General features: G+C 46.9%; 1 protein-coding gene across 3 annotated transcripts in view; it reads left to right on the top strand.

The window, feature by feature from the left end:
- The first annotated feature begins 531 nt into the window (after positions 1-531).
- Positions 532-20217, top strand: part of TPD52 (tumor protein D52) — a 132461-nt gene continuing 112775 nt past the window's right edge. For 2 of the 3 annotated variants that reach the window (XM_072852301.1, XM_072852299.1), the window contains exon 1: positions 1006-1142. In XM_072852301.1, coding sequence (XP_072708402.1) covers positions 1121-1142 — 22 coding nt within the window. In that variant the 5' untranslated portion in view covers positions 1006-1120. Of the gene's footprint in view, positions 679-1005; positions 1143-20217 lie in introns of those variants that run through there. The other variant, XM_072852300.1, reaches the window with a different exon arrangement.

Here is a 20217-nt window from a genome sequence, read left to right on the forward strand (position 1 = left end):
ACACAGCCCCACACTGCAGAGGCCTTGCCGCTCGTTCTGCGCACACATTGATCTTTTCAAACAAACAAATCCATAGATGTCAAGGCCAGGGATTTGAAAAGGGTGGAGTAAAAGATCTATTTGGTAGCTTAATATTCCTGGTAGTCTTGTAAAGCAGCTTGCTGGGCAAACTACGTAATGAAAACTTCTCTGCACTTAGCAATATTTTAATAGCAAGAGTTCAGACTGCAGCCAGGATAGTTGGTGGTGGTTTTCTTTTCGACTGTTATTAACGCAGCCACAATGCATCGGTTTGCCTGGTGTAAGTGCTAGCGAGTCTCGCAGGGGAATCTCCGAAGTGAAAATAAAATCACAGTTTAATTTCCGAAACGCGGTGCAAGTTGTCAGGGTGCGTATGCTTTGCCAGCAAAGGCACAACAAACAGAAGGGAGAACCGCCGACAACGGCGGCTTCCACAGCAGCACAGCTGGCCGTCTTCAGTCACCGTGCTTATGCCGCCTCTTCCTGCTCGGACTATTAATTACAGACCGCAGGCTGGTCCCGCCTTCCCCCACCCGGCCCGGGCAGCCGGCTGAACAGCCGCGCAGGGCCGCGCCGCCCCACCGCGCAGGGCCGCCCGCGGCGCGGAAGCGCTGCACGGGGAGCCAGAGGCTGCCCCGGAGAGCGACTATACTACAGGTAAGGGCTTGCCCGAGGGGCGAGCACTGCGGCCGGAGAAACGGGGGCTGCGTGGAACAAGCCCCTCCGTCCAGCTTTAGGACTCCTACTACCGGCTTAACAGCGCTGCGGTCGCCTAACGCGAAGAGCCGGTACACGACGGGTTCGTTCGGCCGGTTCTGATCTCTTCAGCGTTCCAGGACGTAAGCCGCGCCGGGTCGCGGCGGCTGCCGGGCCGGGACCGCACTGCCCGGACTGCCGCCCCGCCAGCTGCGGGCCCCGGCCGGGCCGCGCTCCCCGGCCGCCCTCACCTGGGCGCGGCGGGGCGGGCCGCTGACTGACGTGCGGCGGCCCCGCCCCCGCGGGCCCGGGCGGCGCCTCCGCTGCCAACCAGCAGCCGGCGGGGGGAGGCGGCGGTTGGCGAGCCGAGGCGCGGAGAGCCGGGACCGGCGCCGGGGCCGCCATGGAGCCCCCGAGGGACCAAGGTAGGGCGGGGGCTGCCGCTGCGCCTCGCCTCAGGCGGCCCCCCGCGGTGGGTGGCGGTGCCCGGCGCTGCCGTGCGGCGGGGGAACGGCGGTTCCTCTCGCAGCCCTTCCGCCCGGCGCGGACCTGCCCTGCCCAGCTCGGCCCTGCCAGCCCGCGGCGGGCCCGGCTCGGCGCACGCTGCGTCCCCTCCGGGGCCGGGCGCGGGGGAGGGAGTTCCCCTCACCAGGTGACTCCCGTGGCGGGCGTGAGGGGTTCCGCTGCGAGAGCTGAGCGCGCCCGGCTGAGGCAGCTCGGCTGGAGCCCGGGGCCGGTGCGGGAGGGGGTCGCCCCGGCCTGCCGCAAGGCTGCGCCTCCCGCCGCGCCGTCAGCTCAGAAAATGCGGAACCGGGGGACCGGTGCTGGCTTCGCGCCGGGGCGGGCGGCGGAGCCCGGGGCGGCCCCCGTCCCCGCCGTGGGCGCTGCCGCTCCCCGGGCGGAGGGCGCGGGCAGTAAATGCCGACCTTCCCACCGGGCTCGGGGGGAGAATAAACTTTCTGGTTTCACCTAGGAGTAAAAGTAGCGCGCTTCCATTTTACGAGTGTGTAACTTTTGATTAACCCGCACTGTCTGTGCGGTTTATTCCCTCTTAATTCTGTCCATCCCAGGGCTGCTCAGCAGCTGGCAGCTCCATTTTGGCAGCCGCTCCTCGGCTCCTGAGCGGTAGCAGGGCTGGCACCTCCGGGGGGCCGCCTGCATGGCTCTGTCGGCCGCGGAAGGGGACGGCGCTTCAGCGGTGTGCATTTTGCCTGGGGAAGACTTGTCCTAGCTGCCGTGGTTGCAACGCTCTCCCTAAACTTCGTGGTTTGTTTAAAACGAAAAGACCCTGGGACTTCTGCCCAAGAGAGTAGTTGGTGCCTTGATGAGGGCTGACCTGAATGCGGGCAAAGCAGGATCTCTTGCTATAAAAGCTTCTCCTGCAAAGGTGTATTACATATATCCTGCTGATCCATGTATCAGTTGGAGTCTTTTATACGGTGTACTACTGAACTACACATCACCTGCTTCCCACCAGAAGAAGTAAGGCAGGCCGGGGTCAATAAGCTACTCTGTTTGAGTAAGCTGGTAGGGCTGCTCGGCCCAGCTCAGCGTCTGCACCCTTGGACTGATTTCCTTCAGCGTTTTCCTGCTGAGTGTGCTCGGGACCGTAGGAAGTGTTCACTTGTGGCAGCAGCGGTGTTAGAGGCACAGGAGGTGCTGGGAGCGTAACCCTTGACTCTGTGGTCAAGCTTTCTGCTCTGCCACGTGAGCTGGTTCAGGCACCAACCTTGATCTGTCTGTACTCTTGTTTAAGTGTTTCGAGGCTGCTGTAGTACACTTGTACAATTAGCAATGACTTCTGAGTTTCTCTGTATATAGAGAAAAGGGCAAGTTATCTTTGCTGGAGCAGGAGATAGTCTGATGAGGGGCTGAACCTCCTCAGGGAGGTTCCTTCAAGCATTCTGAAGTCCTGTGTCTATCTTCAATATATATATAAATTTTAAAAAAAAAAAACAACAGAAAACGAACTCCCAAACCCTACTCTTGGGGACCGACAAACAGAACCATTCAGCCAGAAAACTGCACAACTGTCAGTTGGATCAGGATTTTAATTCCAACTGCAGGAGCATTAACACAGATTTCAGTATTTGTCCTGAAGTTCTTTCTTTGTGTTTGAGCCTATTAAAAGGCAAACACCTTTATTGCAACTGCAGGGTCTTAAACAACTTCTAATGGAAAAGGGGAGTAAAATACTGTGGTCTTTTGAAAAGCTTTAGTGACAATGCTGACACTCTCTAGAGGCTTGTTTTGCTATTGAACTTATTTTTGTATAAATACTGCTTTGTATGAAGAGGGTATCGCACCTCAGGTTGTATATTGGGCTAGTGTATCTAGTGTGACATAAGTGACTGTTATGGAGCAAACATGGTGCAACACTTTCTTCCTCTGCCGCCTTTTTGGAGGTGATTATGCTATTTTCTCTTTTGGGTGAGGTGAAGACCTGCAGGTACAGCGGGAAAATCTGGCATAGCCAACACACTTGTGCTTGTTCAATTAATGGCTTCTAATACCCTGCTAGTTAGCCTTCAAAGACCTACGTCCCTGGCAAACTGCAGTGCTTGCATTGGAAACTGTACTTGATGATACGGTATTACTCACCAAAGCCACATACTTGGCTAAAATCCAGGCTGCCAGGTCCTGTCTCGGAGGCTGGCTTAAACATCCTGGATTGCCTCCTCTAACCAGAAATTAATTTGTTTAAAAGTGTGAGTCAGAGGCTGCACTTTTCATTGTTATGATGACAGCTTTCTCAGCTAGCGAAAGTTAGGAGGTGGGAAGAAAATCTAGATTATAGTTAAGACTGCAGCCAAACTAATAAGGCTAATACTCCAGGTGTACAACGTGTTTAAGTCGTCCCTCTTTCTCGAGCGGTCAGGTATGGCAGCAGTCCTTAAACAGTTGTTACTAGCCTACCATCATCAGCATCAGAACCATTGAGCAATTTTTCACTTGAAGTGTCTTTGTTTTCAGCAAACGGATGTTCTGGCTATATGTCTCTACATGGTGCTCGGTGTACTCCAGCTGCTCTGGAAAGCTTGTGCTTGGGCCTCTTGCTCTGTGATTACAAGCACCAAAACAGTAGTGTTGGCTTAAGCCAAATGGATATAATATTCTCCTGAGATGAGGAGTCCCTTGTTCTATTGCTTTGCCTTAAGTTGCCACAAACAAAAATCTGGTCTTTCACTGTGTGGACTCAGTTGCTGAATGGACTAATAACTGCAGTTGTGTTTTCACAAAGATTCTGTCTCCCCCCCCCCCAAAAAAAAAAAAAAAAAAATCATGTACCTGGTTTTGCTTGCAAAAAGAGTCTCTCTGTGGCTTGCCACTGTTACTGTTAGTGCTGGTACAGTTCACCACTGGAAAAATAAGGATGAAGCTGCCCCAGCAGTATAGAAGCAGTGTGCTGATGTGCTCTGAATGAGGAGACTGTGCCATTGAGCAGTCTTATGAAGACATGCAGCATGGCACAAACGGTTATCTAGTAATACTGCATCTCTGATGTTGTGTTTAGGGGGTTCCTCTTATGCTTCAGCAGCTCTTCACTTACGTAACCTGGTGTCTTTCAAAATCTTCTGGCTTTGTGGGACTTAGGAGTCCCAAAACGCTACACATGATTTCTTGAGAGAGTATATGAGCCTTTCTTTTCCTAGAGCCTTGACTTGCATTTCTGAGGCTGACAAAATGGATTTCAATGTTGCTTTTGTGAGGAAAGGACTTGTTGCTGGCAGTAGGACAAGGTTTCCCCCATTGTCCTAATGGACGAAGCTGCACTTTTTTCTACTGCTTTATTTGTTTTCTTTATCACTAGGTACTTGCAGTACTGTAGGTAAGAATTTTTTTTCTTTAATGTACAATTGTGAAATCAAACACTTGTAAGTAAATAAGAGTGGACAGCTGTTGTCAGAACTGCAAAGGAAGAATGATTTCACTGAACTCAGTGTCTGTAGCTGTGACTTGAAGATGAAAGAGGAAAAAAATAGCAGAACACTTACATCAGTAGGTCCCTTGAACCACAGCAAGTCTTCCCCTCTCTTGCATGAAAAACTCTGGGCGGGGGGGGGGGGGGGGGGAATCTAATTGTTCTGACTCAGGCTGAGGGTCCTGGCTTGACAGGGTGGTGTTATGTGAGTTATTTAATGGCATTGCTATCCTCCCCCCTCAGCCGGTACTGAAATGCAGGGGATTGGTGCACTGTGTTGGAGGGATGCTGGAGCAGCTGATGCATAAGCAGCTGCCCATGCGTCAGCACGGGATGGGCAGCTGGAGGCTGGAGCAGTGTCAGCTGTTCCTGCCCTCTCCAACGCTTGGGCATTGAAGGGTAACTTGAACTCTTCATTCATGCTCAGACCCGCTTGCGGAGGAGGGAGCCCACCTGGCTTTCCAACAGTGGAAAGAGTCTGTTGCTTGTGGTATGCATGGATCTTCTGTCCCTGTTCCCTATAACCAGCGCTGTCACATGCAGTCAAGACAATCCTTCACCCAGCCAGAGTAAAGCCTGCTCTCAGACCTTTCAGGGTAGGGAGAGCTTAGCTAAGGATCTGCTTCCTTTGATCCTCCAATGAGGCTAAGCTGTAACTGCTCAGGGTTTTTAAAATCCCACTGACATGAAATTGATGCAAGTCCTGTTTGTTCCAGTTTCCCACACTTTGAAGCCCTGTGAAACAGCCCATGGGTTCCCCCTTCTTCCACTGCAAACGCCCATCTAAAAGACGGGAGCCCTCAGAGGCTTGGTCTGACCTTGCTGGCTCGAAACAAAGCACTGCGCCTTGGCTCCAGTTTAAGAACTGCACTGGCGCAGGCTGGGCAAGTGCCTTGCTCTGCTTGATCTGGGTGCTTTGTGGGTAAAGTGGGAACAGCTGATTTTTATGGCTGAAGTTGGCTGCCATATGTTAACACCTCTCCTAAAGCTGGCCTGGGCACGAGTGCTATTGAGCTGCTTTCAGCTGTGCCTGGAGACTTCTGAACATGGTCCCTTCCATCTGCAGGGGCTGGCGGTAACCACGTACTGCACTAGTCCGCCTTGGGAATTTTATTTGTATTCATTTTCTTGCTCCTGTCTATCTTGTACGTGCATTTTCCCCCCCCCCCTTGTCTTCTACAGCTGCTAAATACAGTAGCCCTTGACTAACAGCCTCTGCTCCTTGAACCAGATCTCAGCGTAGTCCTGGGAGGAGCCAGATGGCAAGGGAAACGGGTGTTGGGGCTTCTGATGCTTTCTGCCATGCACTGACCCTGCTGGGTGAGAGCACCCTGAAAGCTGCTTTGGTTGCCCTGAGTGTTGTAAAGGCTGGGGTGCTGGGTAGGCTTTGTCTTCTTCATTCATGACTGTTTGCTCCTTTAACAGGAAGGGGTCCAGACAATTTTCATGGGGAGGGAGCCCCTCAGCCAGTACAGAGAAGTCTTGTGTGAAGTCAAGGGACTAGGTTTGCAATGAAAATTGTTTGTGGATTGCTGATTCCTGAGGGTGCTGGACATGACAGTAGGTAAAGGAGGATATCAGCTGTATCTCTTCAAAAAGTGATGTTTCCATGGCAGCAGATACAGTGCAGGGAGTCTTCTTGAAAGCCAATGTTTTCTTGACCAGCTTTCAAAAGAAGAAAACCCAAACAACTCCATTCTTAGTTTAATAGGAAAGAACAACAGTGTCGGTTGCTGAACCCTGTGCAGCAGGCATCTGATGGGTGTGAGGTTTTTCACGTTTTTAAGAGAAGCTCACCTCCAGGTAGGATGATGATGACTCCACTGTTGCCTCCACTGGAGTCTTTGTAATATGGGCACTTCTGATTTGAGATTTGCTCTATGGAGGAAAGGAGTTGTTTACCCTTCTTTTAATATCCTGCAGTGAGTAAGCAGAAAAATGTCAAACAAAGGGTGACTGAAAGGGAAAGCAAGCATTAAGTGAGATTAAGCACTAAATTGAAATGCTCTTGTTCAGCCAAAACTGTCACTCTGTGTCAGCTTCAATTTAAGGCTCCAGAGGGACAGCTTTCTCTCCTGTTAAAGGTAGTGAGCATCTTCAAAGTCCCTCACATTTGGGCGTGTATTAGCCAGAGGGATTGGGAGCCTTCACTCAAAAACCTTGTGTTGGAGGGTATGCTTTCAACCACAAGCCTTCTCTTTTGAAAAGGGCTGCAGTAACAGACCAGCTACCCATAACTTTCTAATCTGGATCTCTCCTGAAGGTTCAGTGTCACTCCTGCCACTTCCTCTTGCTCCTCTTCCTCCTTCTGCTCTGCCTCTGGTTAAGAGAGTTGAAAGAACATGTAGCTGTGTGTTGGCTTTGGCAGTTTGGCAAAGTGATACCATGAGCTAGGGTAACTGACATTGAATATTGTTGCCCTGCTATGAAAACACTTATCTGGCAGAGGTGTAGACAGCTGTATGGATTTTCCTGCTATTGCAGCTCCAAGTGGTGGCAATCATCTGCATGAGTCTGCAGCCAGTTGCCCCTGAGCGGGGGGGGGGGGGGAGTGCAGCGGAGACTACACTGGCTGCCAGGCAAATGCTGGTGTGTGGAAAAACATAGCTCATTGTGCTATTACTTGCTCCCAAACAGAAAGGGGTGGATTGATGCTATCTAGCGAGAAACTAGTGCTGCTATTGTGATGTGAATGCTGTCACTGAAAGAGGCAGCTTTCCTGTTTTACAAGCTGACTTCTTTATTGCAGAGTGTGAGAGCAGAGCAATAAGTGTCCTTGGATGCTCACTGACAGTGGAGTGCTCCAGCAAATGTATACACTGCCTTGGCTGAGCCTGGGATGCTCCATTAATTTCTGCAGAATTGAGGTCTGTAGGAACATGCTGTGCCACACACGGTTCGGAGTGACAGGCTTCTGAACTGCCCCTCTCCTGCTTGTACCCTACCAGCAGCACAACAAACTTGTGCTACGCTTAAAAAGTTCATAGGCAAAGAGGAAGCACGCTTTGTGTGTGTGTATATATATAAATAAGAAAGCCAATAATTTATTGTTAGTGTAATTGAAATTTTAACAATCTAATTCAAGAATGATTATTAGTTTAGATCTTATTACAGAAAAAGACTATTTGTGCAGATGAAGTCTTGGTAATAATAAAGGTAACACTGTATGCACTTAGTTTCTACACCTTTTCCTGGTGTTATTCTCATCCTTCCCCGGGCTTCTGGGGCTGGTAGTGTCATTTTGGTGGTGGCAGGGCTATTATAGCAAGTTGTCAGTATTGAGACTCCTTTGCTGGAAGGAATAGGATGTTGATGGCTCCTTCCTCACTGTAGGATCCACTGGGGTCCTTCTGTTTTGTTTGCTTTTTGCACATTTGCTCTTTCTTTCATTGCTGTGCAAGCCCCATATTACATCCAAATTATTATATAAAGTGCCTTTTATGTATGTTAGATATTATTTCTTTGCTCTTTGTTACCTCTAAAATAGTTTGTCCAGCTGCAGATCTCCATTGGCAATTGATGACTGACTTACAGCTGTGGGGTCTCCAGTGTCAACCCTGTGCCCTATTACTTATCATACCATGCCTCTACTGTCACATCCTGTGTCTCTACTTTCCGAGATACATCAAGTAAAACAAAGCTGCAGGCAAATCAAGAAGAGTTCAGACAGAGCCAGCCTGACAAGCCTCTAGTCCTCAGGCCTTGCAAAGTTGGTTCAGAGCTTATGGCCTGTTACTAGCAGCACCACTGCTAACAAAGAGGCTGGTGAGCAGCTGCAGCTTGCTGGGGGTGGTGGGAGAGGATAGCAGAGGCAGAACAGCAGGTTTTTTCCTGTTTTGCTTTCCCTTCTCTAGCAGCTAGAGGGGAGTGGAGTTTCATCAGAGCCCCCTAAGATATGGCTCATCAGAGCCCCCTGGGATATGGATGAAAAGATGTGCCAAGGGAGGCAACCTGGGCTGGAGTTGGTGTTTTCAGTCAGGTGCTTTCCCTGTGCTTCGCTAGGATCAGAGCCCATGCTTGGCAGTGATCTCGGTTCGTGAGAAAAACCTCAAAAACGTTGAAAAACAAGCTTTGTAAGTAATGCTGCTTAGCTGTTATTTAGCGTGGCAAAACTGCATGTTTCAGCTGTGAACACTGGGGATGTTGCTCATGTCTGTTTTGCTTTGTTTACTTTTTTCTAAAGTACTTTAAACTACTAGCAGGAGTTCCAAGATGAGCAAAAAGCAATCCTACTCGTTCCTGTCTCTTCAACTGCTCTCTGCCTAAACATGTATCACATCATGGCATTAGAAAGTCTTGATTAACTTGATCAGGATAGCAGAATTTAAAAGAAACCCCCCTGATACTTCCACTCGAGTCATCGCTGTCTGACGTTCATTGCAGTGTGGTACAGCAGTCCAGTCCCTGGGAATACTTGTATAATAGTGCACATCTGCAGCCACTGGCAGGAAGGGGTGCCTTTGAAGAAGGCCATTTCTCTAAACTTGCGTATTCTGGTCCCCTGTAGTCTCTGCAGAGTAGTCTAGGGTCCTGATATGTCCACTCACACAGACTCCCAGGAGTGGAGTTGTACAAGGACTTGCCTATAAGCATTTTTAAAGAAGCTGTCCTGTGAGTAGGAACCAGTACTTCCAACCCAAAAGAAGGGTAGGGGCTGTGAAATGGGCACAGCTCACTCTGGCTGAAGCGCGTCTTGCTCTCTAGTCGCTGTATTACTCTCTAGAAGACATATCCCTTCAGCAGAGCTCAAAAGTGTTCTGCCTACATCTGAGGAGTCTCAAGAAGCAGGATGAAAGCAGAGCAGAAGCCCCCAGATCAACAGCTGTTTTTAACTAACCTGCTGACTCTTCTGTGTGCTGTGATTACTGTTTGCAAAGCTCAGTTTTATGCCTGAACACAGGCTTCAGTCCACATGAGTGGATCACACGCTGCTGCATGCTGTTTCCATAGCACCACTCAAATCTGTGCTAGGCAGTCCCTGAAGAGGCTTGCTGAGCAGCTGATGTGCGTTCAGGGATGAGGAGCATCAGGAGATGTACCAGCCTAGTGCATGGGGTGGGGAAGGAGCCTCATTTAAATATTGGCTTTCCTGTTGCCAGATGTTACTGTCTTGGCAGAAAGAAAACAGGCCATTTTACTGCAACGTGCTTTGCTTGGAGCCATGAGCTCTTAAAAGCACCATTCACGCTGTGTGTTTCATCTCCTCGACAAGCCACTGGCAGCGTTGTGCTCCAAAATTTTTGGTTTTTTGGAGGGGATTTGATCTTGAGTGAAAGGATAGACCTGCAATGAGTTCTTGTCTTTCTCTTCTCCCAGGACTGCTCTGGTGCCTGCCTGCCTACCTGGTATTTCTTTTACCTTCTTGTCCTCTAGGTTGTGGCAGCCCTTTGTGTCCACTCCCTAGGCAGACTCTTCAGGTGCTGCGCAGCTATAGTGCCCCAAGTAGGTAGCGCACGGGCCCTTGAGCAAGGGATGCGTACTGGATGCGTCCACCTGCTGTATCTAGAGCATTGCCATGTGGTCTGTCACCACCTCCAGAGTCACTTGAAGGAGCAGGGAGCAGAAGTTACTGCAGAGAATCCCAAAGAGATAACTGTCTGGACATCTGAAGAAGGCCAGGTGATGTGTCTGAAATGGCAAGTTGGGGTTGTGCTGCTGCCTGCCAAGCAGTTGCTCATCCCTGATCTTCTTGTTGAGCAAGACTAAGCACAGCATGGGTCTGGCTCCCTACTTCTCCCAGGTCTCAGGCCATGTTTGGATCCCTGCATGCTGTCTTCCCTACCAGATCCTGCTTCAGGGTGTGTGGGGACCTCAGCCCCAGCTTGGGCTGGGGACACACACCCTAAACCCAAGTTAAGGATGTATGTGTGTGTGATCCTGTGCTCCACAGAAGTTGGCCTTTAATTTGTGTAGCTTAACTGCTAAAAACTCTGTTGTGGCTTCTAGCTGGCTACTACTGTCATATGGTTTAAGTGCAGTAATTTGGAAGGAGGGGAAGACTTTAAAACTTTACTTTTGTTTTCTCCAATAAATCAATCCTTAACTGCAGTAAAGGTGTGTTCTGGACACCCGCTTTAAACCTCATGTGAAGAATCTGAAGATGGAATAAACAGTTGCTGCTATCATTTCAATAACTGTTTCTAGGAATCAATCTTAAATACTAGCCTTTTCTGAAACACATTTTCATTTCTTAATGCACTTCTAGCAAATGCTGAGGTACAGCAGTGAGACCTGTCTGTATCTTGTGAACTGCTACTTGAGCTTTGTGTACTGATCTTGATGCTTTGCCAGCACTGCAGATCAGTCTAAATAATGGTCCTTTCTGGGTTCAGTGCCTTGCTAGAAAACATGTTAGCCTTTACTCAGTCTAGCAGAATGAGTGTGGATGCTAAGCAGGTACTAGTAAACTTCTTTGGAAAAGTAAAATGCAGTGGCTGAATGTCTCTTTTTGAATAAGATCTCAATTTCTAGATATGAACAAGTCCTGCTTTCCTGTCCTTTGTGTTACTCTTTAAATACTCATTCAACTATGTTCTTTTCTGGAAGAATCTCTGAATATTTAATGTTAGGGGCAGAATTCAGTTTTGAACTGCAGTGTCTCCAACAGTTAATTTGTTCAGAGAAATAAGTCTACTGCAAGTGCATGCTTTATTACTCAGTTCCAGCAACCAGTGCTGCCATTCCATATAAACTTGTTTAGTTGTGTTTCCCATCAAGGGAGGAAAAAAAACAGAAGCTCACCAGGCATGTAACAACTGCTGGAGAGATGCTGCATACGTTGCAGGACACTGCCACCACACGCAGTGCCACACAAACTGCCCGCTGGTTAGGTTGGTTAGACAGCACAGAGCGCTTCTGTAAAGAAGCAAGAGTTTCATGGCTTTGCTGGAGTGTGTATGGGGGTACTTGTTCAGTATGTGTCCCCACGAATCATGGTTGTGAAGACTTGGTTTTAACAGTCCAGCAGTCCTGTGGGAAAGGCAGTTGGTGCTCTGAGAGCATGGCTGGGATGGTAGGTGAGCCTTTTGCCTAATGTACCTGTCTTGGGTGTATTGCTTGGAACACCAGCTTCTGAGTTGCAAGTTGTTCACGCTATTAAGTGTATAATTTGTTCCTGCAGATTGTTCTGGGTCAGGGCAACCCCCGGTATCAGTACAGGCTGAGGGATGAAGGGATTGAGAGCAGCTCTGCGGAGAAGGACTTGGGGGTACTGGTGGATGAAAAAGTGGACCGGCAATGTGCGCTCACAGCCCAGAAAGCCAGCTGTATCCTGGGCCGCATCAAAAGAAGCGTGGCCAGCAGGTCGAGGGAGGTGATTCTGCCCCTCTACTCTGCTCTGGAGAGACCCCACCTGCAGTACTGTGTCCAGCTCTGGAGCCCTCAGCACAAGAAGGACATGGAGCTGTTGGAGCGGGTCCAGAGGAGGGCCACAAAAATGATCAGAGGGATGGAACACCTCTCCTATGAGGGAACGCTGAGGGAGTTGTGGCTGTTCAGCCTGGAGAAGAGAAGGCTGCGGGGAGACCTTATTGTGGCCTTTCAGTACTTAAAGGGGGTTTTAAGAAAGATGGGGACAGAGTTTTTAGTAGAGTCTGTTGTGATAGGACAAGGAGTAATGGTTTTAAACTAAAAGAGGGTAGATTCAGACTAGATAGATATAAGGAAGACATTTTTTACAATGAGGGTGGTGGAACACTGGAACAGGTTGCCCAGAGAGGTGGTAGATGCCCCATCCTGGAAACATTCAAGGTCAGGTTGGATGGGGCTCTGAGCAACCTGATCTAGTTGACGATGTCCCTGCTTGTTGCAGGGGGGTTGGACTAGATGACCTTTAAAGGTCTCTTCCAACCCAAACCATTCTGTGATAAATCACAGACACTGCCTGAATCTTTAATTGGGAAACTTACACCACCCTTAAAGAGTATTTGGGGCATCATGCTTTGATACCTTTCTGTGTGGATTGTAGATGAACATGAGTGCTATGGTTGATGAGCAGCGGTGATAGGGAGAATTAGTTTCTGCATATTTCTAAACAGTAGCAAGTGAAAACTGTTGGAATTAATGCTCTGAAGCTGAATGGTTTTGGTTGGCTTGCATGTCTGTCACTGAGCAGGTTTTTTGGTGTGAAAGATTTTTGGAGATTGTGTAAGAAGGAAAGCAACTGAAGTGTCAGTGGAATCTGCAGAGCAACCTGTTGAGTGCTTCCTGCAGTGGCAAGGGAGTGTTTTTGGAGTAAATGGCAAAAGGGAGAGCTTTACTGGAATAAATTTACGGTTGTCTTTAATTCTGTTCTAGCACACTGGTACGTGAAGTCTTTAATATGCTCCTGTTTCTTATTTACAATTCAAGAGCAAACTTCGCACTGGTGAATCACCGAAATGTACTTCCCTCCCATCCCCAATGAAAACTACTTTCCTATTCAAGAAGCATCTTTTGAGAAAGTGAAAATATGGAATGGGAAGAGGGATACAGAAGTCAAAGGAAGACCTCTGTGTGTTGTCAAGAGGAGCAGAGAAGACTTTTTAAGCTCTTTGGGAGGGAGAACTGATAAGTCGAGGACACAGCAAGCATCAAGTAAAATAACTAAACTTTTGTAGTCTGCCTGTTCCAAGGCAATGCCACTAGAGAGGTCGTTTCTCCTTCATACAAGGTGGTGGCAGCAGCATTCCTGAGGGGTGTGATGGCTCCTTAATAATAATGCTGTATCACAGCTCCCTAGCTAAAGTGTACGCCTGGGGATTGACAGCTGGGAACAAGCAGTATGCAAGCCAGTGCTTGGACTTTCCCCTCTTCAATATCCTGATCCAGTTTTTATCTGGCAATGCAGAATGAAAAATTGTGAATTGCATTATTAATAGCTATTTAAGCTCTGAATTATTCTGAGTGGTTTCTGTGCTGATGGCCAAGCTATGATGTGCCAAACCTGATGTAACAGTAACCTGCTGGGTATCAACTAGACCAATCCTTAAGCATGGAGTTTGAAAAGTTTACCAGGCTAATCTGTTAAACAGAACTGATCCATTAAACTTGGACTGGGGCATGAACAGTACTTAGAGCAGTTATGAATATATGTATTTTTTTGTTTGATGATTACAGTTGTGAAATGGGGTGTGTGATGAGTTAGCTTGTGCAATAGGGAATGATGCTAAACTTAGACTTAGCAGTGCAAGGCATTATTCTTAGGGTTTGCAGTGATGTTCAGTTCCAGGTCAAATACTATGAGCAGGCAACTTGTAAAAACAGTGCAGTGCCATTCTGGACCAGCTGCTCACTAAAAGCAGTGGAGGTGTGCTTTCTTTAAAAAAAAAAAACCAAACAAACAAAAAAAACCACCAAACAAAAAAACCCCCAAAACAACAACAACAAACCCAAAACCAAACAAAACAACCAAACCCACATAAAAACAAACAAAAATCCCCAACAAAATCCCCTTCCCTTCTTTCTGCCCCCCCCTCCACTTTTAGAGCTGAAGCTCAATTTCCTTCAAGACACATCTTTCAAACTTTGATCCTTCAAACCCACTGCACTTCTTCCCTCCCCCTGTAGTTTCCATCACGTCAGCTGTACCAAAATCAGGAAAAATGTCTGCCTGACTGTTCATCTAGACATGTCTTTCCAGTTTTGTCCGCTGTCCTATACTTCAGTAAAATAAATAGTTTAACTTGCTCTACTTACTTTGCTGTGAAATATAGGTGAGGAGCCTGGAAATCAGCTTATCCAAGCATGCTGATGTTTAGGAAAACTTACCTTTGTGTGGAATGGACTGGGACACAACTAGATCATGCATACATATATGAATACTGCTTGGAAATCCTGAGAGATTAGTACTTTTCTGATCTGAACCTGTGTAGGTTGTAAAAAAACAAATATAGATTGCCTGTAATGTCACCCAGAGGTGAAAAGTGATGTCTCTTGTCCAAAGTCCGATCTGATGGAAGAGGCTATGCTCAAGTTCTTCTAGTACCTGGAAATCCTTGAAAGCTTTATCTCTTTGTGGGGAATAATCTCTGGAAACACTTTCTTGACCCTTTTCTTTGCCTTCCTCCGCTTTTGGAGTGATTAGTGTTTTATTACTGACTGTTGATTTGTGTGACAGCAATATCTCTGTAGGCTAACAGTTTCATTTAATTTACTGTCCTAGCCTGACTTGGAGTAGGAGCAAATGTCTCTTAACAGGATTTACTCAGTTCAAGCAGCATTAAAAGTCATTCAAGGACATATCAATCCGATAAAATCTCAGAGTACTTATTAATATAATGGGAACTTCAGTGGTCATAATACTTTAAAGTTAGATGCATTATCTGCATTATATTAGAAAAAAATAAGCCAGTCAGTGCAGTTGCTTTGTTAGTGAATTGCTCCTGGTTCATTGCATGCACAGTTGCAGGATTCTCCCTCTTATCTCTTAAATGAGATTAAGAGTGGTTCAGAAATATTCAAGCCCCACATCTTGAGTTGGGCCAATTTGCAGCCCTGGCAGATTGCGGTCCAAGGTCCCTTTGCTAGTGACAGCCATTGCTCCAGATCAGTTTGGAAGCACTGCTGGAGTTGGTGCTGCGCAGCTGGGTATGCTGTGTAGCAGTGTGGGCAAGTAGCAGCCAAACTCCATCTGGAATAGGACACATGGTTGGATGGGTGACTTGTAAAATGCTGGACGTAAAGGAATAGGTACTGTATCTTGCTTGATGCTGCAGAGAAAACAACACAACTTATTCTGTGTTTTCAAATGAGAGAGACTCAGTAAAAGTGAACTGCTGCATCTGTGTGCAAGAGTACTTTATACCAGCAATCTGTTGGTGTGCCATTAACACTCCTATGTTAGGTCTTACTTTATTCAGTTTAGGTGGGCTCACAAAAATTCTGCAGTGGGTGAGAAATGTAGATGAATAATACGGGCTCATCTGCTTGGATAAGCTATGTGACTGGCTTAATGTCTATTGTCAGCTTTTAAGTACCTCATGAAAAGGCTGGTTGTCTGAAGGGTTTGTGGCAAAAAGCATTAGTAGACTAAAGGTGTGATTTGACTGGTTGGAGAAGGGGGATCAGGAGCATGTTCTTATGACCCGAGAGATTTCTGGAGCGTATATGATTGCATATTTATTGTACCAGTGCACTTCTATTGCTGGCTAGGCAGGGTTTTACAGTTTCATGGACACTTCACACTATCTTCTCAGATAAGGCAAGAGCAAAAATGTTAATAGGATTTCTACACAGCTTGCTACTTGCAGTTGCTTGTGTTGGAGAAATCATACTTCAAGTGTTACGCAATTACACTTGTTTGACAGCACCAGTCTAAATCTTAAACTTGGTTAGTCAAGGCCTGAGAAGGGATGAGAGTATCAACCTGGTGGTTATCATCATTGTGTTGAATTATTAAGCAAAAAGCTTATCTTTGTTGTGGATAACTGAATAAGGAGTGCCAGACTACAGCAGGAGTGCAGCTTAACCATGCAACCAGTAACTTGTGTGTGGAAGTTCTGGCAAAAAACGTACATTTTCTACAGCTTTGCAGTTTCCAAGAAGATGATGTGACTGCGAGGAGCTGTGAGACTGGAGAAATTAGAAAGATTTGTGCTTCTCAGGAGGGACCACTTAAAAGTAACTGGTGTCCCAGAAACTTGTGCGTAGCCACCTCTTTTTGGCAGGAGTGTGTACAATAAGGGCTAGATTCAGCTGTAAGTTTTCAAATTAATTTCCACATTTTAGTATGCATTTATTGGGGGGGCGTAATTATCTTCCAAGTTGGAATAAGCTTAAAGTTGGGTCTGAGGACGAAAAGGGTAAGTTAGAAACCTGGGCTCTTGTTCATTTTTGTAGCTTACTGAAGTGGCTCCAGGCTAGTATCAAGTACCTTCAGTTGACTTCTGATATATTGTTTGGATCTGTTTTAAGCCAGCTGGTGCTGTGAGCCTAGAGGAAGGCAGGGTAGCCCAATGAGGGGATTAGGCAGAAAAAAAAGAGTAAGGTATCCAAACAACCTGGCAAAAGGTTGCCTGCCAGGCTTCCATATGAAGGCTGCCACCAAGCAGTGTGTGTATGTGTAACAACAGAAGTCAAAATGATGCTTCTGTTAAGTCCCGGTAAATCTGTAGTGAGGTTGCCGGGTTGAATGTACCTGAACGCTGCCTGCATTTAGAAAATTGAGTGGGATCTTAGGAGAGCGCAGCCAGCTAGCTGATTCCTTCGTTAGTGTTGGGGATGTTTGGGGTGGAATTATGTCAACAGGAGAACGCTGTTTTGACAAGATGGAGCTCTCCATACTTTATTGTATTCTGATGGTAAACTTAGCAGTGCTTCTAAAAAATTTCACTCCAGTTGGTGTTACGCATGCATCCTTTGCGGGAGCCCACCTGCAGATTACTGTGCTCTGACTATTTCTGGGCGACTTGTACGATAATGCTAAAAATTACTATGTCCCAAGCACAGAAGTGACTCTCCCAGTGCTTTTGAAGGGCAAGCTAACATCTCTAGCTGAACCAACACATCTTTGGAAGCCTTTGTGCCAGCTTTTGTGTGGACTGAGGAGCTTTGCTAGGAGAACCTGAGAGCAAGCACTAGGGAAAGTTGCTGGAGGAATAAAGGAAGCTGCACTGGGGTGGGTGAAGAATAAATTGGGAAGTCTGAGAAGGGAATTCAGAGACTTCAGCCTAGTTTCCCTGGGCTCTGTTTAATCAACAGACTAAAGGGTAAGAGGAGGAGAGGCTCCTGTTATAAACAGAGCATAAGGTAGCTTTAGCATAGTGACACTGATAGCTAATTTGTCTACTTCAAGCTTTTCTTCATATACAACAGTGAATTATTCCTGCTTCCTGGGGAAAGGAGGGCAGGGATAAGTGGATGGCTTTCTAAAACATATATGCCAAGAGCTGCTTCTGTGTTAAAGGTCTAGAGTCATGTGTCAGGCCCAAGAAGTTGCTTGCTCATTCATCTTGTGAGCAAAATGTAAGCCAGTCCCTTTTATGCAAATACAGGACTTTGTTTCCCCAGAATCTGGCCCAACTGGACTCATCAGCTGCTGCCTTCTTGCAGACTCCTAACGGAAATTAAAATTGTCTCTACTGCTATAAATGCTCTTGCCTTGCTTGTAAGCTGTCATAGTACTCCCGTACACCAAGGAGATGTGAGGAAATGCCAAGTCTTCTGTGAAGTCTCTGTCCATACCTCAGTTTAGAAAGTATAGGAGAAAGTTGAACTTTATCCTGACAGCAGGTAGGTATTTGCAAATTTAATTCACAAGGTAAGGGGCTGGCCACAGCCCGGCACCAGGGCTCCTTGTGTTCCTGGACAGTCTCTCCAGGGTCACAGACCTTGTACAGCCACCGTCTTAATCACAGAATGGTTGAGGTTGGAAGGGACCTCTGGAGGTCATCTGGTCCAGCCTCCCTGCTCAAGGAGGGCCACCTAAAGCCAGTTGCCCAGGACTATGTCCAGATGGCTTTTGAATATCCAAGGATGGATTTTGTGAAGTACTTACCCTAAGCCCTGTTGCTTGCATCAAATTGTATGCTGCTTGGTTGCTTAGGTGCTTCTGAACTCTGTACTTCTGTCCTTGATAGTAAATGGTGCAAATTCCTTGCTACACCAAATCCAGGCATGAACTTGGTAATTACTTGGTGACAGCTAGTGTGTACCTCAAGCACTGAAGAGTGTTTGCTGACCACAGACTAAGACTACAGATACTGCCTTTTTTGGTGATTATCCTTTCAGAGAACACAGTACGTGATTCAGCCTAATATGTAATCAAATCTGCTTTGTTCCTAAAACTTCAGTAACATTTTCATGGTGGGACTGGATATTGTGGAGTGGGAATGGTGAGCTTTTCTCGAGCTGCTTTTCAGAAATAGAAGCTTCGGGGTGCAGTGTTGAAAGAGGGAGGTTTGCTTTAAGAGTGCAAAAGAGCAGACTTGTCTTCTGAGGGAGGCTGAGAGTTGCTCCAATCAAACTCACTCAAGTAAAGCTTTTAATTAGAGTGCAAGGTTACATACTAAAACTTTGTTTAAAACTGTACTGTTCTGCACTACAGCCTTTTCTTCCTAATGTTTTCCAACTGTCATCTGGCTGTAGGTCAGTACTATTTCTCCAGCATTTCTGACAGGTTCAGTCTCTTACCAGGGATCGGAGTCTCTAGAGAACGGCAGCATAACTGGGATAAGCAGTTGAAGTAAAATAAATAAATACATTCCTCTAAAATCTAGCTGACAGTGTTTCGACTCTTAATCTCACTTGGAAATGTTCCTCTGTGTTTGCAGAGTTTGGTCTGACTTCTCCAAAGTCGATGCAATGCCCTACCTGATCACTGGTTCTGGGGTGCTGGCTACTGCATCCTTTGGACTGGTCTCTTCCCATAGGTTGGAAATGCTTTTCACCTGTTATTGCTAGAGCTGACAAATGTGGCTGCTTTGACCACTGTTTGAGACACAAAACTTAGGCAGAAATCCGTGACTCACGGCAAACAAAAATCTTGTAAGTACTGGAGTAGATGTCTTCAAAAGGTGATGGAGAACCTGTGCACATACAGAGACTTCTGTCTGATACAAACGAGTTAAGAGTCTTACTGTCATATCAGCTTGTCTAGCAGCAAAATATGCTGGAGTGGGGATCTACTCCCTCACAAGATCTCAGGAAATTAGTCTCAGTTTATAATTGGATTGGGAGGAGGAGAGAACTGCTGCCTTTGCTAAGATGTGTGTCACCTGTCTGAAATGCTGTGGGCTGAGACTTTGGTTTAAGAAAAGAGCAATACTAGCAACCCCGTAATCCTTAACTGTAATGCTCAGAAGTGTTTATGTTGCAGGGTGATAAATCTTGGGAGAATACTGATCATTCTAAGAGGGTATTGTTTGTTTGGGTTTTTTGGGGGGTTGGTTTTTCTTGTTTGTTTGCCTTTTTTTTTAAATATGAGTAAGTGAAGGCAGCATTTAGTCTTAAGAGGATGCTGGAGAAGGTATTTCTATACAAACAACCATACTGGACAATGCCATTGCATCAGGGAGAGCTAGTCCAGAGAAAGCATGTGGGGGGGAGGCTGAAGTAATGAGATAATATGGTGGTGTTGAGTTGGACTCTGCTAGAAGACAGCAAACGCCGAAATCCTTAAGCCACAGTCTGCTGACCATTGCTAACAGGGCTGCAGAAGCCTGTGCTCATACTGTTCAGCAACTGCTATAGCTGTGCAGCTCCATTCACGTCATGCACAAATCTCGAGGGCTGAAAGAGGTATCTGCTGTTAAAGGGAGGGGAGAGAGCACAACATGGAAATAGGAGCACGAATATACTAATTTAAGGCTTGCTTAGTGTTTGGGCTTCTGTCCTGTTGCTTCATGGCATCTTTCTTAATGCAGGTTTAAGGCCTTGGATCAGGTGCTGAAAGGCTTTACTCATCTGTAAACTGATAAGACTTTGAAGATCAAATTGATGGTACAGAACCTAGATTGGCTTAGGATGCTTAAGTAGCTTTATAGCTCTTAAAATGGCTTATGCCCTATAAAACTCAGAGTGGGGAGAGGAGCCTGACTGTTGCTGCCTGATTGGGATCTACCTGGGAAAGATGGGGGTGGGGGAAGACCTGGCTGGAAGTG

Source organism: Ciconia boyciana, chromosome 2, assembly GCF_034638445.1.
Source record: "Ciconia boyciana chromosome 2, ASM3463844v1, whole genome shotgun sequence".
In the NCBI taxonomy this organism is placed as follows: domain Eukaryota; kingdom Metazoa; phylum Chordata; class Aves; order Ciconiiformes; family Ciconiidae; genus Ciconia; species Ciconia boyciana.